The 15,437-nt window shown below is 35.9% G+C and overlaps 2 protein-coding genes across 4 annotated transcripts in view; one reads left to right on the forward strand and one right to left on the reverse strand.

The window, feature by feature from the left end:
• The first annotated feature begins 1,970 nt into the window (after positions 1 to 1,970).
• Positions 1,971 to 9,239, forward strand: LOC103713925. Its single transcript, XM_039117060.1, has 2 exons — positions 1,971 to 2,231; positions 8,394 to 9,239. The coding sequence occupies exons 1-2, from the start codon at positions 2,084 to 2,086 to the stop codon at positions 8,966 to 8,968; spliced, it is 723 nt and encodes a 240-aa protein (XP_038972988.1). The 5' UTR covers positions 1,971 to 2,083; the 3' UTR covers positions 8,969 to 9,239.
• A 1,093-nt stretch (positions 9,240 to 10,332) lies between these two features.
• LOC103711297 (transportin-1-like) overlaps positions 10,333 to 15,437 on the reverse strand; it is a 60,794-nt gene continuing 55,689 nt past the window's right edge. Inside the window, exons 24-29 of one of the 3 annotated variants that reach the window (XM_039117058.1) lie at positions 12,965 to 13,036; positions 12,766 to 12,890; positions 11,266 to 11,317; positions 11,120 to 11,188; positions 10,975 to 11,034; positions 10,333 to 10,892 (exon numbers count right to left, since the gene is read on the reverse strand). In XM_039117058.1, coding sequence (XP_038972986.1) covers positions 10,809 to 10,892; positions 10,975 to 11,034; positions 11,120 to 11,188; positions 11,266 to 11,317; positions 12,766 to 12,890; positions 12,965 to 13,036 — 462 coding nt within the window. In that variant the 3' untranslated portion in view covers positions 10,333 to 10,808. Of the gene's footprint in view, positions 10,893 to 10,974; positions 11,035 to 11,119; positions 11,189 to 11,265; positions 11,356 to 12,765; positions 12,891 to 12,964; positions 13,037 to 14,785; positions 14,856 to 15,437 lie in introns of those variants that run through there. The other 2 variants (XR_005507409.1, XM_039117059.1) reach the window with 2 other exon arrangements.

Genomic DNA, 15,437 nt, shown 5'->3' on the forward strand with positions numbered 1-15,437 from the left:
GTGTCCAGGCGTGGGGCATCCGGTCCCCGAATTTAATCGACGCCCGCGCGTTTCGAACCTGGAACCATTTGGTTGGAAGCAAACGCCCCGTTCCAACTGGGCTACCACCTTATTGGTGATTTATGTCCACTTTGACCACAACAATAACAAGTAACCTTAGCATGTTTTGATCCGAAGATTTAACAAAAAAAGTTTTTAAAGTACTTTTGCTTCTTCAAAGGGTTATAACTAAATCCAACATTATTATAAATGGCACTTTAATTATCTAAAATTTTTTACAATTTTTCTTAACTAAAAGTAAATTTTTCTACAATTGGCTTCAATTTATTTACTTTTTTTCTTAAGATTCTCATTTTCTTCCATTAGTTTGTTCTTTTCATCAAGATTTTTTTTTTCTTTTTAATCAAATTTTTATTAACTCTTGTTTGCACTTTGTTCTTTAATCCTAACTTCTCTAATTCAACTAAAAGTTCATTAAATATTTCTTGCAATTCATCAAATGTAAAATTAGGTTGGATTTTAGGTTTTACCTCCTCATGGCACAATTTGCAATTTCTTGGCTTTCCTTGTCAGAGCTACTGTCTTTGTTGGCACTTTAAGTTGCCATTATAGCTTTCTTGTTTGGCTTCTTCGGATCCTTATTGAGTTAAAGACAATATATCTTGAAGTGTATCAATTTCTTGCACTAAGCATATCAGAGGCTCCCTTTCTTTCTCTTTGTTAGGCTCCCCTTTGGCCATACGCTTCTTTCTTCCTTGCTTCTTTTTTCTATAACTTTTTTGAATTTTCTTGTGACACATGGCAGCTCTTCATCATTATCGGTACTCTCAGATTTTTCATCCTCGTGCGCAGTGGACTTCAGCATTATTGTCTTCTTCCTCTTTAACACCTCTTCATTATTTTGCTTCACCATTAGCTCATTAGTCTTCAAGGATCCTAATAGCTCCTCCAAAGATAACTTGTTGAGGTCTTTCACCTCTTGAATTATTGTGGCCTTTGCTTCCAACATCCTTGACAAAGAGCTAAGAACTTATCTTACCAATTCACTAGATATAAGATTTATCAAGACTTTTCAATTCATTAATAATATCAGTAAAATGAGTGAGCATTTCATACATGCTTTACTACAAGAAATTATATATTTAGCCACAAAAAATATTTATTGCTAAAAATTAAAATTTATTGCTTAAAGTATTTGGGGACGAAAAAACTTTTATCACTAAGTTTGTAGCTAATGCCCCATCGCTAAAAGTCATCTACAACGAAAATAGTAATTCTTCACAAAATATTCAACATTTTGTGACGAAATGAATATTGCTGTTAACACACATAATTTGTTACAAGTGAAGTCATCACCAAAAGTGAGCAAATGGCATAGCCTAAACACCTGTTTTGTCACAAAAGGTCGGATCTAAGGATCATCTATTAGTGATGATATTATTTCGTTGCTCAAAATCAAATATTAGAAATAAAATATTTTTGCATATTATCCAACCAAATCTGTTTAGGGAAGAACGAACCCATGATCTCTTAGTTTGTTATCTACTACTCAACCACTATGACAACTTTAGCTTGTAATCAAAAATTATGATTTATTATACTTATTGAAAACTTATTCACATTATAAAATAATATCGTCAAAATATTCAACATAAGACGTGAGAATGTTATTTTTATAAAAATGTTATTTTGCTATTTTTTTAAAAAAAACTTCAACTAAATGTGAGATATTTTTTTAATTTTTTATATTTTTTTCTATTTTTTGTGAACTATACACGTTTTTATTTAATTTATTTATAAGCTAAAATTAAAGTGAAAAAGAGGCTAAGGAAATAAAAACAAACTGCTAACTCATATAAAGGCGCCCATGGTTTGCCAAAAAAATTAAAAAAAGGCCCATGGGCGCATGTCGAGCTACCAATCTTCTACAACCCAACAATACGACGTTGACGGGACCATTCCGACCTACGTAGCCGACGGCAAAGCACGGAACCCCATGGTGTTTCCACGCGGATAATTAGAATAATAATGAAAACTTCGAGCCGCTGGACGCGCGTCTACCTACCTCCCACTATTGGTGGCCATGGTGGTCTCTTCTCTCCCTCAAGGGCTCCGCCCGCCCTGCGCCCCTCCTTCATTCTTGGGACCTTCTCCTCGCGGCTTTCCCAGATCCGCCGCCTTTCGTGTGTCGCCGGTCCGTGGTCCTCAGCTCTCCTCCTCTCTTCGAAAAGGTAGGTCTTCTCCTTCCCCGTTTTATCGGGGTGATTTCATACAGTGTTTAGGGTATTCCGATTCGAATCTAGGGCTTCGAAGCATAATAAATCCATATATTGTATGAAAAATGTAGGCTTTTCTCTTTTTTTTCCCCCCTTTTTGCGTGTGTGTTATACTTTTGGAGAACTGTGTGGCACTATAATGCGAGGAAAACATATGCTAATGAAACGGGGCTTCTTTTCGTTCATAGGATGCGAGCTTATGGTAACAGGATAGCAGTGTCGTGTTAGGTTTCACCATAGAAGTGTATTTGGTGGCAATCTTGTGAGGCTTGGCTTGTTTGGATGCTCTGTTTCTCCATGTAGAATAGTATGTTCTGTAGATTTGATATACAGGTTGATATGATTTCTATTAAATATGATACCAATGACACAAGTATGATAATTTTTGCTTGGAGCATACAGGATAAGATAACATTGTCAATGAGATACCTGAACTAGCATGTGGATGTAAAATCACAAGTGCAATAGGATAATCATAACTTATGAATCAATAGCAGCACCACTAGATGATTATCTACAGTCTTTTGCAGTGCAATACGTGCAACAAACATTACATGCGTTAGGCACAAAGAAAGTTTTCTGCTTGGCTTATATCTAGACCTTTCTAGCTCACATATGATATATGGCACAGGTGATACAGTTTGATGTCACAGATGGAACGTTTGTCTAATACAAGGACATAGCACAAAAGGTTGAGAGCCTTTATAAAATTTTACAATACCAAGAAACCAAGCATCAAGCACTGGATTATATAGAATTTACTCTGATCATTCAATAATCAGATATGAGATCTCAAATCAATGACAGTCAACTCCTCTACTAATTGAATTTCAGTTACATGGTTGACATAATAACCGGATAATCCAAATGTGAACTTACAAACTAGTTTCTGAACTTCATATCTTCCTGTTACAACTGACAACAAAACCAAAAGGGATGTAAAAGCATGAGCAACATTGTTGTCAGAACCTTATATCCTAGGAATCGTAGGATAGGGATCACTAAGGATCATAATCTATATCCATGCTGTGCATCATATGATTCCTTAGATCACAAAATTTAACTCAGTTGTGTTTTTTGCACATTAAACCAAGTGGAAGAGGTCAATTCTATGTGATTTATTTACTTTTTGACTTTTAGAATTATTTTTACAATAAGCCTTGAAGTATAAGTTGCAGCTGTTTTATGTTTTTCAACTTTTAATTACTAAGCAAAAATCAATCGATGGCAAATAAATTAATTTATTTTAGTTTATTGTATTTTCAAAACTTTTATTCAAGTAATATTTAGACTATGTTCTAGAGTCATGTTTTTAGGGGGATTCACGCACAATAGTCCTACATCAATGGTATGTTGGCTTGGAAAATTATTGTCATTACAATTTGATATGTTGCCAGTTTGGTTGTCTTTCTATATAAAGATCATATGGGATTTCAGACTTTGCATTTAGGAAATATTTTGGTCCCCTTGCTGGGATAGGTTATTTGGTTTTCAACATTTCTAGCTCCCTTGTAGAAAACGTAGACAAGAGTCTATAGAAGCACCAATTACAGCTATTTAAACGAAAGATTTTTGTTTGGGTTGTAAACATGATAAAGATGATCAAATTACCTTAGTTCAAGCTTAATTGAGAATCTTTCAAGACTTTCTTGAGCTCATCACGACCTAAGCTAGCCCAACTTAAGCTCAACTTGTCTATTATCGATCTAGCAAGGTCTTGGAATAGTTGGGCTTGCTAGTAGGTGAGGGAACGGGGGAAGGCTTGATGATGATAAGAGATGTGGCTAGGAAGTGGATGGAAATAATGCCTATGGCATGGCTCAAGAGTTGGGCAGAGGATATAATCAAATTCTTGATCAGAATTTCAAAATATATGACTTAATCTTGACTATCAATGTTCATTATGATCGTCGTTGTAGATGCATCCTTCATCTCAACACCATTATTGGTGATGCACAGTTGAGGAAGAAGATGTAGAAGAATGCCCCTTACTTTGTTTCCATCTTTACAATAGGTTGCAACCTGAGCCAGTAAGGTTGGTCGAGGGCTAATCCAACCCCAACTCTACATCTATTTTTGTAAACAAAATCAACTTGAGGGGCCTCGGTTGGGTTTCTCTTACAAAGCCCAACGCAACACTATCTTAAGTTAAATTTGGTTCGGGTTAGGTTAGAGTCGTGTTGGGTTGGGCTAGTCCATGTTAATTGAATTAAATCGGGTCGAGCAAGAATGATAAGGTGGTGGAAAAGTTTGGGATGCTTTTTTGTTGGATTTAATTGCTGGCTCAAGACCTCAACCATCTATTTATTTTGATGGTATAGTTTCTCAATTTTACATTTTAATAAGACAAAGGGCATAGTTATATAAAATATATAATTAATTTTATTTGAAATAAATATGATTTAGTTATCTATCTTTAGTTTGTCAGGTGTGTTTTGGGTTTTGGTTTTGTTTAATTGTTTAAGCTCAACTCTGACCCAACACAACTTGAGATTGGATTAGGATTTCTGAGCCTAAGGCCAATACAAATTTATAAAAACTTAACCCAACCCTACCTAGCAACTGAGTTGGACAAGTTAGGTTGAGCCCAGCCCAAGTTGCACCCCTACTTTGCCTTGAGATGTTCTAGAAGAATAAATAAGGGAAACATTTCTATTTAGGAGGAGAGAGGAAAAGGGTTTCCATTCTTTTGGTACCTATGTTATCCAGCTGGAAAGAGGGGTTATTTAGGAAAACCTACTAAAGACATTGATTCAAGCCATTGGATTGAAATCTAATGGCTCAGACATGCATCCTTCTTTGTGTAAGAGGGTATTTATTTAAAAAACTACAGAAATAACTCTCTTTATAAATAACAAAAATTATGTAACATATATTTTACTAATTTATATCAATTTATTTAAAATTATGCAGTGTGTATTTATCAAGTTATCTATTTATAAATATATCAAGTTATATCAAGCCAAACATGAGTTACCGCCCATAGCTTGTATTTAGGTCTTTTGTATTTCAAGTTCAAAACTCCTGTTCATTTTGGATCATTTATTAATGAAGCAACCCAAAATCAAGCTGAATTTCAAGCCAAACATAAGTTTTTCATGAATAGCTTGTTTATTTGATAGCCCTACTTCTAGTGGGCAACTTTGGCCTTTCTTATTTCTCTCTCTTCTTAATCTCTCTTCTATGATGTTTCACTTAGTTAATATTATCCTTGTTTCACTTTTCTAAATATCACTTTACTCCTGTTCTCTATATATATGTGCAATCCCTGATCTGATTTTCTATTATGATGTTATGTAATTACTCTGGTCACCACTGGTTGACAAGTTTCATTTGTAACTTATTCTTTGGACGTATTCCTCATCCAAAAATCTTACACAATTTTTTTTTGGTCTTATAAATCTTATAATCATCAAAATAACCATTTCTGCCCTTGTTTTTGCAAGACAGGAAGCTGATTTTTCCTAACCTAAATCCTTCTGATTCCTTTTTAGGTCCACCTATCCCCTGCAAGCGACCCATAAGTGGTCTTAGCATTTTGTTATATATCTAAAGTATCCTACTTTGTTCTTCCTTTTTTTCTTGATCTTCTTTCTACTCTCCTTGTTCTTTTCATATTACCAAATGAGGAGTTAAGTTTCAAGGTCCATGTTCTTCATGAACATGTCCAATATGAGGTCTTTGAGAAGTTGCATGATGATATGATGTATTAATAATAATATGGCATGGCTAACTTTTATGGTGGATATGATCTAGTGATTTTCCTAGACTTGATTCATGGTCTTGAATGTTAACTTCTATTTGTTGAAGCAAAGTGGAAGGGGATAGCATGGACATGGTGGACTAACTTCATTACGTCGCTGTCATTGCTTGGGATGATATGAAAGTGATGACAACTTGTTAATTTATGCTTTCTAACTACCGAGAATGACTACAATTGAAATTCACACATTTCATGCAATGGAGTTTGACGTGTTAGGACTATATTGTCAAGTTCTATAGCTTGATGACTTGATTTGAGTTTCCATAGGTTGAGGCTACCATGTTATTTATTCATTGCTAGATTTCACTTCATCTTGATCCATTTCTAAGCTAATATCTGTTTTCAAGAGTCTCAATAATCACGTTACGAAGCAAGCATTGCCTATCCCAGATCCCAGAATCTCCTACCGAATGACACGATTGAATCCTTAACAAGACAACAAACAGGTACCTTTTGCAATGGAAAAGGCAAATCTGTTTTGAGAATAGAGTTAAGAGGTCCCCCCTTGAAAGAGGAGTTTAAACTTTCTCATTGTCGATGTATTCTGCTCTCTCCGCACTGAGTTGTAAAAGCTAGCTTTGACATTTCCTATAACAACAAATCAGGGGCTTCCACATGCCAAGTCAAAGGTTAAGTAGACTTCTTGGACAAAAAATGCATGCCTCAATTGTTTGTTGTCAAAGCATTGCTCACCTTCATTTCAAATAAGAATAATTGTATCTGAAAGAATGTTATTGGGAATTAGATGTGATCAGAACTATTATATCCTACCTATATGCATCATTTATCCTTTGACATGTTGAGGATGTGCTAGAGAACCATATGGAATTAGAGATAAGTACATTATAGGAGGCCTTTAAGTATCATAAATACAAAGCTCAAATGGTTGAGAATTGACTGATAAGCTGTGATGGTTTGGTCTTTTTTGGTGAAGATATAGGTAGTTGTATGTAGAATCAATATTGTGTGGATAATTGTGATGAGAAAGGGTTCCAACAAAGTATATTTGTTATATCGAATCTAATTTTTCATGTGTCATCCATGAGATAGGGCTTGTAAATATTTAAAATTAGATTGGTTCACTAAGGATATCAGGTCAAAAGAACGCATGATGCACATGCAACAGGCAAGGGGAACCCTACCTAAAGATTAAGTGAATGAATGGATGTGATAAAATCATAAAACAATTAAGTTCAACAGGGGACAAAAAGTAAGGAGGGTGTGGGCACCTCTCTCTCTCTCTCACACACACACACATGCACGCACAAATTCATGGACACAACAAAAAGAAAAAAATAGAAAAAAAGAAAGCATGGCTTTCTGCATTGAAGTTTGTCCTTTTAGCTGGAAACTTCTTTTATCTGGGATCAACATCATTTAACATGTATTGTTGGCCTATGGGACAGTTAAGTAGATGGATTAATGAGATTATGAGGGAAGATGAGTATGCTTGATTATCTGGAAATCAAATTTTCATCTTATGTTCTACTTAACTAATGTCACTAGAAAGTCGATATGGATTGGAGTCTTTTTAAGCCCGCAACGTTCCCAGTTTCTCTGTTTCTGCCAACTTGTTAAGATCATTATATTTTCCCATTTATCTGTACCATTTTGTTCTCTTTGTGATGAAGGAATTAGCAATAAAGCATGAAAGGTGGAATCAAGATGTTAAATCATGTTAATATGAATAAATAAGAGATGCATGCTCCATTAGTCATGGACTTTTAAGGGGTGGTTGCTTTATACAGTAGCACAGTCATTACCTGGACGAGGAATTTAAGCTTCATTTGTACCAAGACTGTGGGTGCCAAAGGAATTCTTGCAATGTTAAAGTCTATTTGATTATTACATAAGTACCTCCTTCTACAAAATTAGTTATGTAAAAGCTGCAGGAAACTACTTGGTGCCAGGTTGAGACAGAACTCCACTAATGTATAACTAAATAGCACTCATAGGATGATATTTGGCTTGATCCACCTCGATCTTCCCTCCAGTCCCAATCCTCTGTAGCATCTGATGAACTGTCTAGTGTAACAAAACACAAATTAGCTTTGAGCTTGTTTTACTATCTAGGATGATGTTTGCTTCATTAGTTTAGTTACCAGTCATTTGTGCCAAGTTCTGTTATACTAGTTTGTTTTGCTGCTACACTCTATTTTCATTACCTTTCACCTCATAAAAATCCTACAGGCTATCCTTAAAATTTCTGCATATGCTAAGTTTGCATCATAATATTTCTTTTTTGATTGTATAAAATGGGAGGACCGAAATCTGTTGAGTAAAATGAGGGTGGAAATATTATACTCTGCAAGGTGCTGATTACTCCTGAATGACACTGAATTTTAATCTTTCAGTGCAGCAATCCTACCCCAGTATGTACTCATGGAATGTTGCTAAGGTAAAAAGTGGAGAGGCTGAGGGAAATCCAAGCACTGAAGGCATGATGATGGATGAACAAACCTTGCAGCGTGATTTAGAGATTGCCATCAAGGAAGAAGACTATGCTCGTGCAGCTAAACTCAGAGATGATCTTCGTGTGCTCCATGAGGACAGCAAGGCTTCTGTTCTTGCAGCAAATGCTCGATTCTACCATGCCTTTCGGAATGGAGATCTGGCAGTCATGCAGTCTATCTGGGCAAAAGGAGAAAATGTGTATGTCATACACCCAGGTGCAGGCAGGATATCAGGCTATGATCTGGTCATGGGAAGCTGGGAAATTGTGTGTGGTGCTGATTATGAGTTCCCTCTTCAAATTGATCTGAAGAATGTTGAGGTTCATGTGAGAGGGGATGTTGGATATGTTACTTGTATGGAGGTGGTCAAGACCAAAGGCAGCAGTTGGGGGAAGCAGGTTGCAACAAACGTATTTGAGAGAGTTGACGGACAATGGTATATATGCATTCACCATGCTTCCCATATTGATGCATGAAGTTGGTAATTGTAGTGATGTCTCGGTAAACATTCTCAAAATTCCATTAATGCAGATATTTCAGTGTATAAGAACTCACGGTTCCTGACTTAGGCTTTCATGTTTAGTTTTTCTTTTCTTTTTTCCCTCTTTTTTTGGGTTTACTTTAAAGCCTTTTTCTCGCTGTTCGGGTAAGAGCATTATACCTGCTCGAATGGATCATCTATATGAGAAAACATTCTTATTTTCTTTGTTGTACAGCATGAAGACTGGTTTAGTTTTCTTCATTGTCCATCATTTGCTGCTACATTAGACCTTTCATGAAGTCATCAATTTAAACTTTTTCCAGCAGGATGATCAGCTGTGCCGATGCAAGGTGAGTGGATAATCTGATCCTCCAGGCATGCTCCAGTCCTTCAAATCTCTGGGTGTGGATTGATCTAATATATCTGGATCAGTGCAGTGGAAGAATTCTAAAGGCTCTGTGACTTGCAGCTTGTAGATTCAAAACCACAAATTTAGAGATTGGTACTCATTATCATGAAGAAATGGAGATAATTTAGTTTAGCAATGCCTCTTAAGGTTGAAGGCAACATACATGTCAAAAGCACCATTGTTCATACTGAAGCCAGCTAGCACTCATTTTAGGTCCTATTGTTTGAATCTCAGAAAGGACAGAAAAACAAAGATCTGTTGTCATATTCTCTGCAGGGGCCGGGGTTGTCTTTCACAAGAAGGATTCACTTTTGGATCATCCAATTAGTTGCTTTGAGATATATGCAGATGGCTGAATGATAGCTCGGAGTACTTTGAAATCTGTGGTGGGTAATCCAATGGTGATTCGTGTGAAAGATAATGAATCCTTCTTTCACGCGAAATACGGAATCATAATATTAAAAAAAAATCTGCATTGCCAAAAGACAGGCTTCTAGGACTGCGGTAAGCTTGCTGCCATGACACGCAAGAAACAAAAAAATTATACATTGCACGTCTGCTAGTTCTTGGAAAAACACATGGCTCCGTAGACCATCCAAGAAATGAGCTGGCAATCCTGGATTTAGTATCATAATATTAAAAGACAATGCTTTAAAGCCCAAAATAAGACATCCCACTGACCGGAAAAAGAGAGAATCCAGCCAGGAAAGATGCCGCTTAACCCATCCGCAAGCTTCTTGGTCTCTTTACTGGGGTCATAAGACATTTCACATATCCAAAAGGATTAATATAATGTGAAGCTCCACTGCTTAAATACCCTGGACCCCTTGAGTAAATAATATGAACATAACAATTTTAACATCTGGAAGTAATGCTATGGATCGCATCTGCTGTTAAACTTGGTCCAATGATTCCAAACAAGAAGATATAATTACAGCAAGGCAGACACACACTCTTTTAACTTGCATCAAAACTTGAATATAATAATGTCAAATGGCTACAACTGAGACCATACACATACACCTCAATTGACTAAAAATACATTCCAAAAACTTCTCATATCTCAAAGAATAACTGTTACGTGATCAGAGGAATTCCGGACAAAAACAAGCCCACTGAAACAAAACGAGTTTATAATTTTGTGAGCATTACAACATAAGGGATCAAACTGTCTGTGGAAGTGCTTGATCAGCCCCCTGCCAACGGGACCCATATAAAACACAACTTCAACTTGCCCTGCGTCCTTAGAGTAATCCAGCAATGACTATTTCCAGAACACTGTAGGGGTAAATCACAGTTTGGTACAAATCTCATTCTTGAAGCTCCATAATCCACACATCACAGCCGCTATTCCATCCATCTCAAATGCAAGACGGAAATATGACACCAAACATCCAGGGTAGAGAGAGCTTGTCCTGAGAAACTGTCATACTCGATATCTTGACAATATCTGCAACACAGGAGGTTCTAACGTCGCCATGCAATGGTCCCATCCTCCATTCGCAAGCATCTGCAGCAGCAGGTCTTATTATTTCAGGGATGATTTAATTTCCAAAAAAGAGTAAAATAGATGCTAAGATAATTTACTGTACCTGTTTATACCCATTCAAAACTTGGCAGACTTCATTGTGTAGATCTTCACTCCTTATTTCCTGACAGGTAAAAATAAAAATCAGCTAAAAGATATCTCAAGCTTTGAATGTCAGAAATCTCCAGAAAGAGGTACAAGGTTCTCACATGCCAACTAGCAATAGCTTTGCATATGTAGGCCAGTGAGCTTACAGCACCCGAAGGATTTGCTCTCACCTGCAGAGGTTGCAAAACATGAACATACATAAGTACTAGAATTGCTGCATTAAAATATGAAAAAAAAAAAGTTGTACCATTGCACAAAGACCACGAAATGCATCCTCTTTTTCAAAATCATCTCGAATCCTGTGATCGAGGATATCCATTAGTATCTTTCAATAAAGCTGAAAGGAAAGCAAGGATGGCTTGTGAGAGAGCTGTTCAAATAGCTACTTTCATCACCATTAAAAAAACAAAAGATCTTTGCAAGTTTGAAGTCAAACCATCCAAACCTTGCATGGATACTCCTAAAATAGTTGATAAAATTTTGAATTAAAAATTGCAATCACCACTTGTCATTTCTCCTCTTTTTTCAATTGTCTAATGATGAAAAGCGCACAAAGGATTTTCTTTTTTCATTCTCAATTTGCTCGATGGATTAGGAATCCTTAGGATTTGAGTTACATTTAAAAAATAAAGAACATATGTTGTGATCGTTAGATGGCACTGCTGGATAGACCTGAGTTCATTTATCAACACCTCTGGAAGGTTGGGTCCAGCTCATTACTCATGGACGTTCTCCGGGCAATTTGGGTCTCAAGCAGGTTTGAAGGAGGAACTAGGGACTCTAGCGGACAATGTATCTTGCTTTTCTGGAAGAATGAACTAAGGGCCTTAAAATGAAGCAAATCTCTCTCACTGAAGAATAGTCCTAGATACTATAGACTTCTGTCTAAAGCAAAACCTCATTGTGGAGAAAACTTCCATCCTATCATTAACCCCTCTGGAAGGTTGGGACCAGCTTATTACTCATGGACGTTCTCCGGGCAATTTGGGTCTCAAGCAGGTTTGAAGGAGGAACTAGGGACTCTAGTGGACAATGTATCTTGCTTTTCTGGAAGAATGAACTAAGGGCCTTAAAATGAAGCAAATCTCTCTCACTGAAGAATAGTCCTAGATACTATAGACTTCTGTCTAAAGCAAAACCTCATTGTGGAGAAAACTTCCATCCTATCATTAGTAGGGTATGCAACTCGGATTAGTTTTCTTAGGTCAGGTCAGAAAACTTTTCATGTCACGATTTTACATGACCAGAGGAACAGGGAAACCTAATAAGCATATGAAAATAGTGTGTCCATTATAGATGGCAAAAAGTGTTGCACTCTGATGCATGACAAAGTGCTAACAAAGTGGTGGACCATCTAGCCAAAGAAAGGTTCAAGAGGGTGGAACCTTTTACTGAGCATGACTTACCTTTCGTAGCTTTTAATTATACTCACATCTCTGAATTAACTTTTCATGTTCCTCCTATTACTACTAAAAATTTTACAACATTAGCAATTACATCAAGTTATAATCATGGTTTGCAGTTTTGGCCAAAATTCCGTTGAATCAAAACCTTCAGTTTCAGCCAAAATCATCTTTGTATAGGAATCAATATTGTATATATGGGGAATTCCAAGTTGTATTTTCATAGGATTAATCTTGAATTTTGCAAGTCTTGTGAACATTTAAAAGCATTTTGACACAAGGTTGTTAAAATAAAGAATATTTGGAAGCCAATTAGCCAAGTATAAAAAGAACAAGCATCTTACATGCATAAAGCAGTACACCAAGACTGCATGAAATGTTCCATATGTGGTGCTACAAGCTCTGGAGAAACCCAGCCAATCCTTCCCAGAGTGATTGCACTGTTTTCTATAAGTGACTTGTTGAGACCCTGTCACCAGAAAAGACAAATGGTAAATTAAGGTAACAAGTTTTAGTAAATCCCAATGAAAAAAATCGACTCACTTCTGCATTTTGAAGAATTGGGACCAAGCATGAAATGACTGCCAACACTATAGGAGAAATTTCTTGGCGAACCTGAATGTCAGTAGCAAAAACAGATTTTAGAATTTGGACTTCCATTATTGGAAAAAAAAAATAGATGGTCAAAAACAATAATTTTTTAATACATAGAAGTACCATCAATTTGTAAGGAACAAATGGTGTCCAACTAACTTTATCTGATACTAACCATGCCATGAACAGATTAATGTTTACTTGATTGATGTCGCATGTCAATGTATTGTGTACATATCATTTATAAGAAATAATTAAACTAGACAGCCAGAACCCAAAAAAGAAAATATCAATGAAGAAAAAGCACAAAACATGATGAAGCTGATTATGACATACACAACTAACTCCCAGGTAGGTTCCTCTTATTATCACTGTCCCTACATACTTATGTGATAACTAGAATCAATGATGCCAAATGTTCTCCTAGTTGGCAAGCTAAAGCTAGTTCACATAGCATACCAGTTTGTAAGGAAGCATATAATAGTCATAGTAGCTGTAAAATATACAAACTAGTTGTATAACTGTGAGATGTAGCAGTTCAATGTATTTTAAGGATTTCATGCTTCAAATACTTCCAATAACAGCTCCCAGGAAAATAGGAATTTTTTCAATGATATGCTGTGCCAACTAATTTAATGCTAGTCAAAATGGGGCATCTTTGGCATTTTCACTCTTGCAATTTCCAAGTAATCAGCTTAGCCCAATTCATGCACATAAACTTCTTTTCAAGCAAGTAGTACAGAAAATTTTTACACTAAAAATGTTCTGTGGGTTTTCTTTGGATATATGATAGCAAAACTAGTAACCAGTAAAAGAATAAGATATCTAGAAGCACATAATAACCATAGTATTATATCAAAGAAAGAATTGAATTTTAGACTGTTGCAACGTCAGCATTTCTTCTGGAACAAATTTGTACATTAGAACCTTCGATATATTTGTTTTAAAAAAGGAAAAAGTGAAAAATCATGTAGCTGGATTACATCGAGCTGGCTGCTGGCTTGGTTACCGGGTTAAGAGCACGTGAGAGTAAAACTTAAAACACTTTGCAAAAACCTCAAAGGATTCCCTCATACATGATATAGCCCGGGCAAGTGAAATTTCAAATGGCAATTTCTGATCATGTTAAATATGCTAATATAGTATATCTTTAATCACTTCTGTTATTAGCTGTACTACAGGGATCTCTTAATCATCATATACCCTGGTTTAGTTGTCAACCTAAATTAGCAATAGATGAGAAGAGTGTCCAATCAGATCAGTTTGACCAAGTAACTCATCTCTATTCTCTTTCCTCCAGCATATCTTCTTTCTCACCTCCCTGTTCTTTGGTGTACCTTCTTTCTTATTCACTAATAAAAGATCATCTAGATTTCTTTTGTTGCAGGAGATAACAGCAGATGAAAGAACAGGACAGCGGGCTGTTGAGTCTAGGGATTGGGTCTAAATCTAATAAAGTTCCATAGTTCTAGATCCAATAAAGTCTCTACTCACTATAGAAGAGTTTGTATGTAACATATTTCTGTGAAGCTGTAGTTCTTTTTTTGTTAGTTTTGAGAAGTTTGATGACCTGTAAATATCATAATATTTCGAGAACACTAATGTGAGTTAGGCATGCCAGATGACAACATTTGAAAAAAAAAAATCATAAATGGCATAATCACATTTCAAGGATAACCCTTATATATGATGTGTGACACAACAATTATCAAATAGAGGATCTTGTTTCTTGCTTATCTTCAGAAATCACAAAAACGTTTTTAAAGTTACCATCAGAGAAAAAGTCAACATACTTGAGCCACGGCCATGCATGATCACATGATAAAAGGCAAGCATCTCACTGGTTCATAGCAGAAACAATATCCACAAAAATATTTACAATGAAACATCAGTAGCATTAACAATAATAAGTGCATGCAAGAAGTGATTGTTGTAATTATGGACCAACAGATTATAATCATACTTTAGATGGCACTTTATAAGAAGTCTATATGGTTTCTCATACAGCTGTGAACAGGTCGGGTTCGAGTTGGATCCATGCTGCATTTGCATCCGAACTCAAAAAGACAAATATAAGTTTGCACTTAGGTTGAGATCCATCAAAATGAATAAGCTGCAAACTTAATCCAAACTCGATTAATAGTCGGTTTTAAGTTTGGATTTGAGTTATTTCAGATTCAATTCAGCACATAATATTACCATATGTTTCTTTATGCTATCATTTTTTTAGATTTTGTTCTCCTCTTACCACTTATTAGAAAGAAATATTTAATAGAGTTATTAAATGAAAATAAATTAATTACCGCAAGCATAAGAATCAAAATGAAAAGTGAATGATTGGTTTTAAAAAGTCTAATCACTGTCAACACATATTTAAGTTTTTCTTTATGTTTGATTTGATGAAATGGAATTGAAATCTATG

Source organism: Phoenix dactylifera, unplaced genomic scaffold (genome assembly GCF_009389715.1).
Source record: "Phoenix dactylifera cultivar Barhee BC4 unplaced genomic scaffold, palm_55x_up_171113_PBpolish2nd_filt_p 000167F, whole genome shotgun sequence".
Classification (NCBI taxonomy): Eukaryota; Viridiplantae; Streptophyta; class Magnoliopsida; order Arecales; family Arecaceae; genus Phoenix; species Phoenix dactylifera.